The sequence below is a fragment of the Neovison vison genome, chromosome 4 (genome assembly GCF_020171115.1).
Source record: "Neovison vison isolate M4711 chromosome 4, ASM_NN_V1, whole genome shotgun sequence".
NCBI lineage: Eukaryota > Metazoa > Chordata > Mammalia > Carnivora > Mustelidae > Neogale > Neogale vison.
The window spans coordinates 169447984-169463240 of NC_058094.1; the positions used below are offsets into that span (position 1 = coordinate 169447984).

Consider the following 15257-nt stretch of genomic DNA (forward strand, 5'->3'; position numbering starts at 1 on the left):
CCATCTGTTTTAATGGGCCCTTTGGTGGTTCTGATGTCCATTTAAATTTGAGAACCTCTGTTTCAGTGAGGGGAATAGTGAATGAATTACTAATATAGATTATTTCTATCTACCCCTCTTTCTATCCCTCTTCCTTCCCTGTCCCCCACTGCCACTCGCTCTTCTCTCTCTCATGCTCTCTCTCTGTCAAATAAATAAATAAAATAAAAATAAAGTAAAATAATAAAATAAAATGAAAAATGAAAAAAAAATTTTAAAATTTTAAATTTTATTTATTTTTATTTTATTTAAATAAAATAAAACAAAAAACACAAAGCAAAAAAGCCTGCACTTCCCCATTGTGGTTTACTATGATATTTCCAATACCTAGTATCAAGGAATAAAAATCAGATGGCATTTTTTTTTTCTTTAGACCACCTTTAAATTCTTAAACAAAACTTTTTTTGCTTTTCAAATATATACTAAATTTTCTAAGAAATTTAGGCAGCTCTACCAGTTTTCTCAAGTATTTTACCATATGTACTATAATGTGTTAAAGCTTCTATAATAATTTTAGTCATAAAATCACACTTTAAAAAAAGTAAGGCATTCCTTTGGGCACCTGGGTGGTTCAGTTGGTTAAGCATCTGTCTTCAGCTCAGGTTATGATCCTGGGGTCCTGGGATTGAGACCTGCATGGGGTTCCCTGCACAGTGGGGAGTCTGCTTCTCCCTCTTTCCCTCCCCCATCCCCCATTCTCTGTCTCTCTCACAAATAAATAAAATCTTAAAAAAAAAAAAAGCAAGGGTTTGCTACTACATGAAAGAAGTTTTAGAATCTATATTAGTAATTCATTGACTATTCCCCTCACTGAAACAGAGGTTATCAAATTTAAATGGACATCAGAACCATCAAAGCGCCCATTAAAACAGATTGAAGCATCCCACCTGCAGAGCTTGACTTGGGTAGGGCCTGAGAATGAGCATTTCTAAAGGTATCATGCTGGTGGTCAGAAACCACATTTTGGGAACCACTGATTGAGAGTCAGTGTATTGTAAAGGCTGAGAAACCAGTCTCTGAGGCCAAACTATATGGGTTTTTTTCCCTGGACCAGCTGCTTATTAGCTGTATAATCTTGAGCAAGTCCCATTCTTTGAGCATCCTCATCTGTCAAATGAAATAATAGAAGTCCCTGTTCCCAAAGGTTGCTGTGAGATTAAGTCTATTAACGGGTGTAAAATACCTAGGACAGTGTCTAGCACACAGCAAAGACTTGGTCCAAATATTTAATAAGTCAGGAAATATTTTAATTGCCACTTTGTGGAAGGTGGGCAGATTATATCTCAAATAAATTTTTCCTTTCTTTTGAAGTTGAACAAATAGAACTAAAATTCTATATTGGTAGTTCGAGGAAAGAGGTAAAGTATGCTTTAGCTTAGAATGACAAATAAAGGCTAGTATTTTGTTTTGGCATAAAGGTAGGCAAGTAATTTTGATGTCTAAAAAAGCAGGCTGACTGAGGCGGTAGAACAAAAATTAGTAACTGTCAGAGGGAGGAACCGGAAAAGGACAAGAGCACCTGAGGATGGGCGTGAAGGAAAGCATCGGAAGCCTTAGGGCTAAGACAGAAAGACAGATGAGAAGGCAAGGTTCACCAGCTTGCCTAGGTCCTCGTTTCAGCTGTGAGACACTGTTGTGCATTGTAGATGCTTGGCTTGGTGAATAAATGCGGAACACACCCTTCTTTGAAACATCACTCCCACTCCATCAAGGGAGCATGTTTTTATGGGTGTGAATTCAACATACATGGCTGAAGGAGAAAGTCTCTAACCATAGTAAATTTGAGAGGTCCTTCGGAGGAGAGGGAAAACAAACAAACCGAAACACAAACCAACAGACAAGCTTTGAACATCAGTAACACCAAACCAGGCATTCTCAGGCTTAGGGCAGAGCAGCCCACGCAGGCACAGTGTGAAAGCTTCACATATAACTAGAGATACTTAACTCACATATGGCCCTGATTTGTAGATAAACTTACCAGGAATGTATCTCCATTTGTGATCTCAGAAACCACCACTTCCCCAATAGCGATCACTAATCATCTGTTAGAAAACCTATTCTAAAATGTATTGACGGGGCGCCTGGGTGACTCAGTTGGTTAAATGACTGCCTTCAGCTCAGGTCATGATCCTAGAGTCCAAGGATGGAGTCCCACATCAGGCTCCCTGGTCAGCAAGGAGTCTGCTTCTCCCCCGGACCCTCCCCCTTCTCCTGCTCAGTTGTGCCAGACAAGCTTCTTTCTCCTCTCTCTGTCTCTCTCTCTCATTCTCTCTCTCAAATAAATAAAATCTTAAAAAAAAAAAAAAATGTATTGAGGCTCTGTGGTATATCAAGCATGTGTGTCTTAATGGCCCTGAGAATGTTCCTAAGAATTCACCGTGATCTGCCGGGACATGGAGACAATTAGTACTGGGGCCTCCCTCCCACTACTAAGGGGGGCTTGTTTTCTTTTTATTTATTTATTTATTTATTTATTTATTTATTTATTTATTTGACAGAGAGAGATCACAAGCAGGCAGAGAGGCAGGCAGAGAGAAAGAGAAGGAAGCAGGCTTCCAGCTGAGCAGAGAGCCTGATGCGGGGCTCAATCCCAGGACCCTGCGATCATGACCTGAGCTGAAGGCAGCGGCTTAACCCACTGAGCCACCCAGGCGCCCCAAGGGGGCTTGTTTTCAATCTTCATTTCCCACTAGATTCTTAGCATTTTCCTCTGAAAGAGAGGAATGCAGCTCTGCACAGGCCTGCAAAGCCAGCAGATTCTGAGCAGCTGGCTCTCCTAGACAGATCTATGAATGGTTGGCATCCGGCTTCGGGAAGGGGGTGCCCAGATAATTTGTTCTTCAGTTTGCTCTGGCCCGACCCTCCCTGGGGCCAGATATGCTTTGTAAAACAGAAGAGCGGCAGGAGGAGGAATTCCTATCGCCCAGAATGTTCACTCACCGTGAGTCCAGCAGGCCCCGCCCCTCATCATCTATCTAGAGGATATTAGGGGGATCGGAAAACTCAAGTCCTCTTTTTCTCCTGGTCTTTGCTTGTACATTGATTACCCTAATAAAATCCATTCTCTAAGCCACATCGTGTGACATGTCAGCGGGTGAGCGCAAAGAGGCTTGCCTGGCACAGCTGAGTCAAGGGTAAACTCAGGCGTGTCTAATCTCCGATATCCACTCCTCCACAACCTTGCCCTCTCAAGCTTGCAGAAGATCCCACCTCACTTCCTATGGCCAGTTCTCCCATTGTTCTTAAATGAAAAGGGCCTTAGAGCCCTGAATCCCTGTGATTATGTCATTTTATTATATTCTCATCGCTCTCAAGCTACAATTGCCTCTTATTCATGTTTGTTATTTTTAGTGTGGAAATTGTTTCATTGATAAAGAGGGAGACAAAATAAAAGCTAAACTGCTCAGCTGCACAAGGGCATCAGTTAACATTATTTTTTTCCTGCCCAAGGAAATTTCCTTCTTCTTATTTTCTTATGTTGAGCATAATTTAACACTTCTTTCATTCCCATATTAATTTATGGTACATTTCAAACTGCAATTACTAGTTATATGACAAGATTTTTCCCGCAGTGAATTTTAAGTTAATTCATTTGTATAAACATATTGTTAATCAAGTAACTTCTTCAAAACTTCATATTCCTTAGTACCTGGAAACATGAAAGTGAGAGTGTTGAGGTTTTCCTTTGCCATAACTCGTTACCTTCTGAAATATGTGGAAGCCGGTCAACAGATCCTTGTAGAGCCCACACATAACTCATGTGCAGAAACATTTTATTACAAACTCAAAATTACCTACCAAAGAGTAGATTTTTGGATGGCCCTACATATGTCACTTAACTATGTGATAATATTGAGGTGCCTGGGTGGCTCAGTCAGTTATGTGTCTGCCTTTGACTGAGGTAATGATCTCAGGGTCCTGGGATGGAGCCCCACCTCGGGCTCCCTGTTCAGTGGGGAGTGAATCTTCTCCCTCTGCCCTCCCTTCCCCACTCTTGCACAGGCACATATGTGCACTCTCTCTCAAATAAATAAATACATAAATACATAAACTATGAGATAATATATCCTTATCAGAATATTCTGGAAAGGCACTCATGAAAGCATTAAATATAACTTCAGTCGTTTTTATGGTTTGCCCATCCAAACCATCTTCCCTTTCTCTCTTTTATCCCCTTTTTCTTTCTTTTTCCCTTTGGGGGAATCGGGGAGGGGACAACGGAAGAGGGACAGAGAGTATCCGAAGCAGGCTCCACGCTCAGTGCATTGCCCATCACGGGGCTCAATCTCATGACCCCGAGACTGTGACCTGAGCTAAAACAAGAGTCAAATGCTCAACTGACTGAGCCACCCAGGCAATCTCCTTTTTTCTTTGCTTTTTGTTATGAATCCTGTCATCATCAAGGATCAGAATTGATAAGAAATCTTCAAAGATGTCCTCAAACTTCAAAGATCTACCCTCATTAGTTTTTCATGAGAGTGACTGTCAGGACCTGGCATTTAGTACCTTGTTTTGTGATGTGTTCTTACAGGTTGTACCTTTTCTAGCCAGTTATTATTTTCTTGAAATCTAGGGCCACATTATAGGAATTTGGGCATCCCAAACAACCAATATTAGTAAACTAAACATAAATAGACACCTGAACATAGGCTTTTGAGAAAGAAGCATGCATCGCTATGCAAGATAGAGAAAGAAAGAAAATTAGATAGCATAAAGATAGGTTGGTCTTATTTCCAAAATTGTAGAAAATTGAGTATGCTCAATGCTGTCATTTTCCCAAGTAAAAACAGAACAAAACAAAAAACAATAAAATTGAATATTGGGGGAAACAATACAGGCAAATTTATCTTTGAGGCTCTGGTTATAACCTGGGATAAGATTATAAGTAATGCACTGCCACCCAGTGGCAAACTTTCACTTTATTTGAAATAATGGTTTATGTAGTCGAAAGACTCTAGCTACTAGGGGTCTTTGGTCAGGAAATGTTATACTCCACTAGAAAAATATAAGGGAAAAAGAAGTTAACACTAAGGTCATAGGAAATTTTGAACCAACCGAGAGTATATATAACTAATCCAAGTCAGACAAGCAAATTAAAACAAAAACAAAAACAAAAAACAGTAAAAACAAAGTTATTTATAAGATAATTGGAAATGTGGATTTTGGCCTGGATTCTCAATACCAATGAATTGTGTTTGATATTTTTTGATATCATAGTGGTTCTGGGCTTATACTTTAAAATACAATCGTTTTTGTCTTTCAGAGTAAACATTCCAAGACGATCACTGATAAAATGATGTGATGCAGAATGGAGGGAGAGAAATTGGAGCTATATTTCAAACATTTTGAGTTATTAATTGAAACTTTTTAAAGGTGTTTGATGGTTACATGGGGCTTCATTACACAATTCTGTCTACTTCTGTACATATCTGAAATTTTCTTTTTCTTTTTTTTTAAAAGATTTTATTTATTTATTTGACAGAGAGAGAGAGAGAGAGAGAGAGAGCGAGCCCACAAGCAGGGGGAGCAGGAGAGGAAGAAGCAGGCTCCTGCTTTCCAATGTGGGGCTCAATCCCAGGGCCCTGGGATCACGACCTAAACCGAAGGCAGTCGCTTAACCAACTGAGCCACTCAGGCGCCCCTATTTGAAATTTTCTATAACAAAATCTTCTTTCAAATTTCACCAGGACATAGATTACCATTGAGAATAGGATTTGATTAGTAAAAACAGAGAGTTTTCTCCATAAACTGTTCTGCAGAAATCAGTAGGCTAAATCATGAGTGAGACAGAAGAACATAAAATCTTTGTTTGCCTTATAAATGAACATTGAGGAACTAAACTCTAACCTTCTTAAGCCCAAGGTAATAAGAGAGTGGAAACAGCTTCTCAAATCATGTTTGTATCAAGTGTCAGACTCGTGTTGTCTTATAAATCAGATCACTATAAACAAATAACAAAAAGTGAATTGTCAAGACTTACTATTTAGTAAACTGCATTGGAGCGCAATTAATTTTTCTCTTGTTTCTCAGTATTTACTAAGTATTGAGCTTCCACGTATGTTGATTTTTCAACCTTACAAAAAAGAGAAAAGGAGGTACTGCCTTGTTGCTAGGTTTTAGGCAACAATTAGAGGTCCTTGCACTCAGCAATTAGAGGTGCTTTCATTTTTTTTTCTACTCTGATTTGAGTCCTTTAGAAAATTAAATTAGTTTCTTAGCATCCCAAATGGGTAAAACTTAAATATAGGTAGGGTTCTTTTTAAAGCAAAGGCTAAATATTTCCCTTATAAACTGTTTGTTTAGTCTTTCTTGGCTTTGAACAAAAGAATTGTTGAGGTACACAGCCCTAGAAAATTTTACAAAAAGCTCTCAGTTTCAAATGGTGAGTGAAGTTACTGATTTTCTGGTGAATGCTTCTGCTTTTGTTTTTATTTTGAATTATTCCAGTTTGTCAATTTGACTAGCTTTTTAGAATCTGTGTATTTTGATATGAGATAGATTTATTTATTTATGAAAAACAATTTCTTTATATGTAATACTGCAAAAGGGAAATTATGAAAAAATGTATTAGGAAGGAGAAAGCCAAGCTAGAAGAACATACTGAATTTCCTTATCAACTTACAAATATTCACAAATTTGTGGTTCACTGTGCTCTTAATAGCACACTACAATAGCACACTACACTGCTTTTTCTTATGTTGACAGCATGTAGGTATTCATTATATATTTATATCAATCTATTTAAATATCTACTACCTCAAATACTAATATTACAAAATTAAACTCAGATATGCAAGCAAAAGAAGCTTAAATTTGCGTACATTTGCTAACAAAAGAAATTTATTTCTTTTAACTAGTAGATCTTTAAAAACAGATAAAAAATTTTGTGACTCTCCAGTTAAAAATATTTGAGGAACAAATTTAAATCAAATTTTATTTATTTAAATTAAATTTAAATTTAAATTTTACTTAAATTTATTTAAATTAAATTTTATTTATTTATTTGATTTTATATGCGTATTGCCACGCATATAAAGAGCTTTCCATCGTATAGAAAAAAATTATGATCAGATATTTGGGGTTTTAGATAGAGTTTTCAAAAACAGAATCTGTAATTTTCAGATTTGGGAAGCACGGAATTCCTATTATTCCTCTTACGGAACCACATAAAATTTGCATCTTTGTAAGATTGAAAAATTTTTGAAAAACAGAATTTCACATGACTCAACTTAAAATATGCTAAACCTTACAGAAGATTTGTAAAGCTAGAAATTCTTGTCTCATCAATTTTATAATCTAATTTGGAGGCAGATTTTGTAAATAATTTGCTTTAATACAAGATGCGAGGCAAAATGTAGCATTAAGCTCCATTGCTCTATTTAGAAGAAAGAATGCAGGGGCATCTGGAAACACTGTGCTGGAGATGGCATTTAAACTGGTCCTTCAGAGATAAGAATAATTTCATAGGTGGAAAGTAACTGTGTTTATTGAATGAAAAATAACATATTCTTTTATTTTCAATGAGATGTCTAGGCCAAAATATAACTTCTATAATATCAACATTGACCGCTAAACCTTTGACTAAATGAGAATGTTGCTGGCTTATTTTTCTTAATTCCTCAGCTACACATCTCGTTACTTTGTATTTCTCTATGCTGTAGTTTTTCTTTCCATTTAAAATAAATATGATGTGATATCACCATCACAGGCTTCAATCATTCAACTAGATCTCCAGGGGATTTCTTTCTCCTGAAGTGTCTATGGACTACAATGATACATCCTAATACATGATTCAGGTATTATCAAAGCCTAATGTTACATACATATTATTCAAATGAATAGCATATGATATTAAATTCATAATATAAGACAAAATAAAGTATCATAAAAATTGGAGAGAATTTATTACCGTTTAAAATATGACTTAGTAAAAAAAATTAAAAAAAATAAAAAAAATGTGGCTTTGTTTCATTTTTTTTTTAAGATTTTATTTATTTATTTGACAGAGAGAAATCACAAGTAGATGGAGAGGCAGGCAGAGAGAGAGGGAAGCAGGCTCCCTGCTGAGCAGAGAGCCTGATGCGGGACTCGATCCCAGGACCCTGAGATCATGACCTGAGCCGAAGGCAGCAGCTTAACCCACTGAGCCACCCAGGCGCCCCCTGTTTCAATTTTTGTTAGTCAGGAAGCCCCAAGACTATAAATAGAGACAGAGGCAGGTCTCAGCGTCAACAGGGGGATTGACATATATGTCTACTCCCAGCGGCCTAGCCAAATGGAGATCTAGACCAATGCCACATTTTCTAACCACAACCTCTTAGTTTGATGGCTCTCTGGCTCTCTCAATGCCGTGATATTTGTTTTTTATATCAATTAAATTTCCAAGGTCTTGACCTATTTTTATTCTTCCAGTTTATGACCCTCTTGGCATCAATTTAATATTATTAAACAACACTAAGTTCTAGCACAAGACAAGGAAATTCATACCACCTCATTTCCTTGTTCCTAAGAACGAGCTTTGCTATATTATTTCCACTTAGCCAAACATAGTTTAATTGGTAATCATCCCTCTTTCCAAGAGGATGTCAAACTGATTATCATTTTCCAGTAACATCTTGACAAACATATTAAATTCTAGAAATGTGCCAACAGTTTCCTTTTCTTGCCACTGGTCAGTGAAAAGCAAATCCATGATTCTTATCCACAGGTTCCAATGACAATAGCTACAATGTACTTGTGGTGGTTTAGGTGGCCATAGGTATCCTAGAAATAGCTTATAACAAATTCTACATACCTTCTGTGCCTTGGTGAAATGTTGTTTGCTTCCTTTACAACCTGAATATTCTTTTATTTATCCTTCAAGATTGGTCCAAATGACTTTTCTAGTGATGTCACTTCTATTTTTCTCAGAGTTAGGCCATCACTCTTTCTGTTTCTCATAGCACTATTGTAATATCTATCACATTATGTGTTTTATTTTTTATTTTCATGTCTTTCTCCCAAAAAGCCCATCATGACTTAAGAACACTGATTTCAAGTCAATTATCTTTGACTTCCTAGCTGGGACTGACTGCTAGGACAAGGGTGCTGAATAGATGTTCGCAGCAGCCATGATGATTCCCTCCCCCTCCACACACATGCTCCCATCATTTCTGAGCCTTTCTTTCCTGTTTCATAAATCTTTCAGAAATTACATTGGCCTGGAGGAAAAATATTCAATATACTGTTGCTATAGTGACAGACCTCACCAACATGTCTGTTGCAGGTTGCTACAGGTGAAAACACTCTCCACCCAATGTACCTTGACTCTCAGAAAGGCAACAGAAGCAGAGGTGTCACAAGAAGGTTGCAGTATCCCACAGAAGATCTCAACTCCAAATGGAAAAAAGAAGTCCTGGGACCACCACGATCTGAAATGGAAGTCAACATATGGGAAATAAAGCCTCCCGATTTCATTTATAAACTGTATACATCTTTGGGATTTCCAGAAAAACCATCAAGGAGTATTAAGGAAGAACAAGGAAGGGGGAAAAGAGGTAATTTTCAGGAAACAAGGCTTCACATGCCCAGCATAAGGAGTCATCCCAAGAAGGCCAAATCCTCTGAGTTTATAACAACATTCCCACATCTGAATTCACATAAAGCGAAGTTAATATTTGTGAAGAGTGGAAAATATCCAAATGGTGTATACCTCAATCCCAAACCACATGACTTTCAACAGGTACAAAAGAGTGTTTGATTCAAAATAACTTAAAACAGATAAGGGGAAATATGTATTATTTTTTATTCATTTCTTAGCTATGACTACTATTACATGAGCAAAAAAGGTATGTGCATATAATATGTACAAATATGCATCTTTATTTCCCATGGAAAAATACAATTCAGATTCAGCACTAAATGAAAGAGAAGAGAGGTAAGACCTTGGTTAATGTTTTTGATATGGTTTTATCAGCCAGGTGGAAAGACTGACTCTGGGATGGACTTTCCTAGTTTTTAGAATGGTTGGGACTTAGATGTGATTGGGAAACAGACCTCAATTGCCAATTTCAATCTAGAAAGTAATAAAATCAATTCATGGAATGAATGGATGAATAAATAAAAATTGACAAAGGGGGCATTATGTTACTTTAATGAGTTTTTTTAATGATTAATAATTTAAATAAAATGTGAGCAAGAATCAGATTTATAATTTGAAATGGTGGTGGGGAATACACATATATTTAAGGAAATACAAATGAGGTAAAAATATAATTCCTCTAGAAAATGAATATATTCTCTACTTATGTCTATAATTTTACACATAAGTATGACTCTTGCTCAGTAACAAGAGAAGCAATAGGGCTGGCAATATAAAAAAATAGCTATAAAAAAGAATAAGTTTGTTCTCGGTAAATATAAGAAAGCAGTTAGGAACGTGGTCTTTGGGGTTAGATTAGGGATCTTTGCCCTCTTATTGCAATTAATTTTGGACAAGTTATTAAGCCTCTTACTTATTTATAACATGGAATAACCCTCCTTCACACTTGTTATCGTTCTTTTAAGTAATGAAAGAAATAATGATATGCAAAATATTTATGAATGAATGTTAACTCTTAGGAGGTCTTAGGATAAAAGCTGGAAAATTCAGAAGCCTTGATCCATAAACTTCTTTACTCATTTACGACATCTAAACCCTTCTATTTGCAGTAAATGAACGATATTACCTTTTGGAGTTGAGGGAAAGACAGTTAAACAGCAAATGTCATTAGTTCATTCAACTATTTCACTAGTTACGGTTACAGTTACAAGACTTGAGTAAGAAAAGTTCAAGGAATGGGGACATTTTAACTGTAACTGAATTAATTTGTATTTATGAAAAAGTGAGTTGAAGACTGTGTACTATAAATTGTGCAACCACCAGATGTCAGTATAATTTTCTTAAACTAAGGGGATTCCCATTTCATTTGATTAAAGAGTGAAAAATCTTGTAGTAGAGTTTCGTTTGGGACTTTTAATATTTTCCTATTTGCTGTAGCAGGATGTAGAATCACTCACAAAGAATTCTGTCTGACTTCTGCCTGAGTTTTTTGTGCCCCATTGACTAAGCTTTCAAGCAGAGACATATGTGATGTTTTTTAAATTAGTTTCTGGAAGTGTAAAAATTCTATTTTAGTTTATATTAATTAGTTCATTTAAACCATCTTTAAAAAACCTATTTTGTGGTATAGTTTACTGAAGACAGTCAATAATTACTTTATGCCAGTCTCAGTAAATTATTTTAGCTTTGTTAAATATTTTTATGTCCTTGAAATAAACCCAGCTACAGAAATATAACATGCAACCCTATTTGCATTTGAAAATAAATGCAACTTTTGAATGGATTCCTTTAATTTCATGGTGTTAAAAATATTGTTTTTTATTTTTCCCCCCTAGGATTTGGAAGTACTCTGTTCTACTATAAAATGAATTGGCTATACAGTATAGTATCTTGAATTAGATTATTCTTTCAAATTTCATATGCAAGTTTTAAACATTATAATAAAATCATCAAAACTACATTTTGCCAGTAAAATATTAATATTTGTAAAAATCACATGGCAAATATGATGTTAGTAATAAACAATATTTACTAGTAATAGTATAATCTTCTCTTTACATATCTAGTACCAACCCAATTTACCAAACTTTGTGACAACTTATGAAAGGGACCCTTTGGGATTAAAATTTAAGTCCAGACACTTAAGTACAGGTAAGTCATTATCATAAACTTATGAATATAGCAAAAAATAAACTTTTTGCATTATCTTAATAGTAATACTTGGAAGCACCAGGGTGGCTCAGTCAGGTGGGCCTCGGACCCTTCATTTCAGCTCAGGTTATGATCTCTGGATCGTGGGATCGAGCCCTTCATTGGGATCCCCATTCAACACAGAGTCTGCTTGAGATTTCCTCTCTTTCTCCCCTTCCCTTTGCCCCTCCCCCCATGCGCTACATAAATAAATAAATAAATAAAATCTTTTAAAAAATAGTAATACTTGTAAAAACATACAGCCCAAATGATGGTTTTTTTAAAACTTATCACATTTAATAATATGGTAAAATTTTTGGAAATTCTTTTTTTTTTTTTAAAGATTTTTATTTATTTATTTGATAGACAGAGAGAGATCATAAGTAGGCAGAGAGGCAGGCAGAGAGAGAGGGGGAAGCAGGCTCCCTGCTGAGCAGAGAGCCCGATATGGGGCTCGATCCCAGGACCCTGAGATCATGACCTGAGCTGAAGGCTGAGGCTTAAACCACTGAGCCACCCAGGCGCCCCAATATGGTAAAATTTTTAAATGCCCACTTAATTAATGGAAGCAATCCACTTTCTTCATCATCTACACCTTTTAATATATTATTGAAGGTTGAGTTTTTAACTCAAAGTGTTCTGTATAGAAAACGAATAGAGGGGACGCCTGGGTGGCTCAGTTGGTTGGACGACTGCCTTCGGCTCAGGGCGTGATCCTGGAGTCCCGGGATCGAGTCCCACATCAGGCTCCCAGCTCCATGGGGAGTCTGCTTCGCTCTCTGACCTTCTCCTCGCTCATGCTCTCTCTCACTGTCTCTCTCTCTCAAAATAAATAAATAAAAATCTTAAAAAAAAAAAAAAAAAAGAAAACGAATAGAGTAAGTGGTTAAGAGTATAAACCAGGAAGTAAGCTTCCCCAAGTTAGGTAAATTGTCTATTGGTCTACCTATCTATAAATGGGAATTATAATAACTGGATCTATATCATAGATACAGATATTGTGAGCATTAAATCTGTTACACATACGTAGTCATTTAGTTAATAATGTGTATATAGCACAGTTATCTTGTACATGGTCATATACACACAATTATTATTATTATTATTTTTAAAAAGATTTTATTTATTCATTTGACAGAGAAAGAGAGAGACAGAGAGAGAGGGAACACAAGCTGAGGGAGTAGCAGAGGGAGAAGCAGGCTTCCCGCTGAGCGAAGAGCCTGACGGGAGCTTGACCCCAGGACCCTGGGATCATGACCGCAATGGAAGGCAGATGCTTAAGGACTGAGCCACCAAGGCGCCCCTCACCCCTGACAATTATTATTATTGTGGTGCCATTTGAATAGTGCTTGTTCACAGTTAACTTTCTATTACCCAGCATTCCTTATTTGGACAAGGGTGATAATATATGCATTCTATATTTATATGTTATAATTACATATCAATTATAGACAAAACAATAAGATGTTAATGGTGGTTGTCCCTGAGCAGGAAGATAAAATTTGAGTCTGATTTTCTTCTTTTAAAAATGAGTGTCAAGTAGTTTTATAATTATGAAATTGAGATAATTTATTCATAAATAACGTACACATTTTAGCGTGGATTATATTGACAAAAGTCTTTTCTATGTGTGCAATTAAAATGGGACATGTCAACTTTCCTTACATGAACTACGTATAAGTCACTCTGGAAAAAAATGCTAGAGATACTTTATAAGACCCAGACTCTGATCTCAAGAAATGTCTAAGTAAAATTTAAGTAGAATGCAAATCACAAAGCACTACTGAGAAGTTTAAGAAGAGATTTCTGGGGAAATAAAAGGTGGGATGTGAACTGGAGTTTGAAGGACGACATTAATTGCAGTAGAATTGGTGGGCAGGATAAGCAAAATTTTATTTGGATTTGTGTTATAAATGGGCCGTCAATTCATCTCTCTTGGGCCCTAATCTCCAGCTAAATTCTGAGAGACCTGAACAAAGACCTGCATAATTACTAAGTTTCTCATTTGTCTCCGTATCTGTAGTACATGAGTGCCCCTCACTGAAGGATGATAAACAGAACAGTTCAGAAAGATTTATCACGTACAAGCCTCAAGAATGCACCTGGGATTCAAAGCTAATTTTACCAAAAGCTCCCTGGCCCATTAAATCTGCTTCATTCACGGTGAGCTTGACTCTTCCTCTACAGCTGTTCGGAGAGGTCTCCAAAACTATTATTGATTACTTTAATGCAGGAGTTTTTCATTTGTTGTTAGCTATATAGTGAAAGATATTAGCTTTAAAAGTAAATCAGAAAGATCTCTGTTTTTTCTTAAAATATGAACAATGGATTATCCAGAATTTTGGATTTTCTTTTCTTATTACAAAGATGGTTGGTCTGGTGGACTGAGGCCTGAATACCTTAAGGAATTTTCCCCAAAGGTAGTCCCACCCCATTTGGAGTAGCCCATTGAGTGAACTGCGCTCAGTAAGAAGACCTGACAAGGAGGCTTTGTCATCCACTCACCAAAATATGTTGAGAAAACACACTTTTACCACGGTTCGTATTCTACCCTGGACAAGAAAGGCTGTTTTGTATCCCTGTATGTCCCAAAACAGCAAGATGTGCCTTTGGCATATGGAGCAAGTTTTTAAAGCAAAGATTATTAAATAGCAATTTAAAAAAAGATAAACCACAATTAAAGACAGTACATGTTTGCTTTCGCTGACTTCCTTTGTGCCATCTCCCCTAAGAGACACAGAAGGCGGCGAGATGTGTACAGTGCATTTATGGATCGTGTGGAAGACAAGTTTACCCAAATGTGCAAGAACAGGTGGGTAAACACTTCAAGAATTGTTGTTGAACACTTATATTAACTTCTTAGAGTGGCTATTCAAATGATTTTTTCAATAATATATATACTTTATCCTATAGAAGCTCTATCATAAGAACGGTGAAAGAAGTATTTACATGATGCTCAAGTCATTTTAAGTGGAGTCGAAGAGAATCCAGTCCCTTGATCAGATAAATTATTTCTCCTAGGTTCAATGGAATTCTGGAAAAGTACCAGTGACTATGTCACAGTTCCAGGTTTCACCCATATGCGCTCAGACTTGATCATTCTAGAGTATTTCTGCCAACTGCAAAGAGTCAACATCAGCGTTGCCTTGCCCAAAGCCTGCCTGTGGCTGCCGAAGCTGCCCACAGCAAGTCGGAAGTGCTGGGGGTTAATAGCTTCCAGCAGCAGCCTGCAAGTAATAGTGGAGGTGATTGGTCTACACTGCTCCCCAGCGTTGCCCTGGGGGCTAAACTCCAGCCATCCAGGAGCCTCATGCACTTTGTTGGCTTCCTTCCTGTCTCACCTGCTTACATGCTTACCTTGTCACCATTTTACCTTCACTTGGGGACCACCAGAATGCTTGCTAAGCGCCTGCTTCTGGGGAAACCTAAATCATGACACCAGAAGGCA

At 36.9% G+C, this 15257-nt stretch overlaps 1 protein-coding gene across 1 annotated transcript; it reads left to right on the forward strand.

The window, feature by feature from the left end:
• Window positions 1-9322: 9322 nt before the first annotated feature.
• LOC122905417 lies at window positions 9323-15245 on the forward strand. Its single transcript, XM_044247012.1, has 5 exons — window positions 9323-9760; window positions 11686-11770; window positions 13833-13972; window positions 14542-14621; window positions 14915-15245. The coding sequence occupies exons 1-5, from the start codon at window positions 9335-9337 to the stop codon at window positions 15243-15245; spliced, it is 1062 nt and encodes a 353-aa protein (XP_044102947.1). The 5' UTR covers window positions 9323-9334.
• The last annotated feature ends 12 nt before the right edge of the window (window positions 15246-15257 follow it).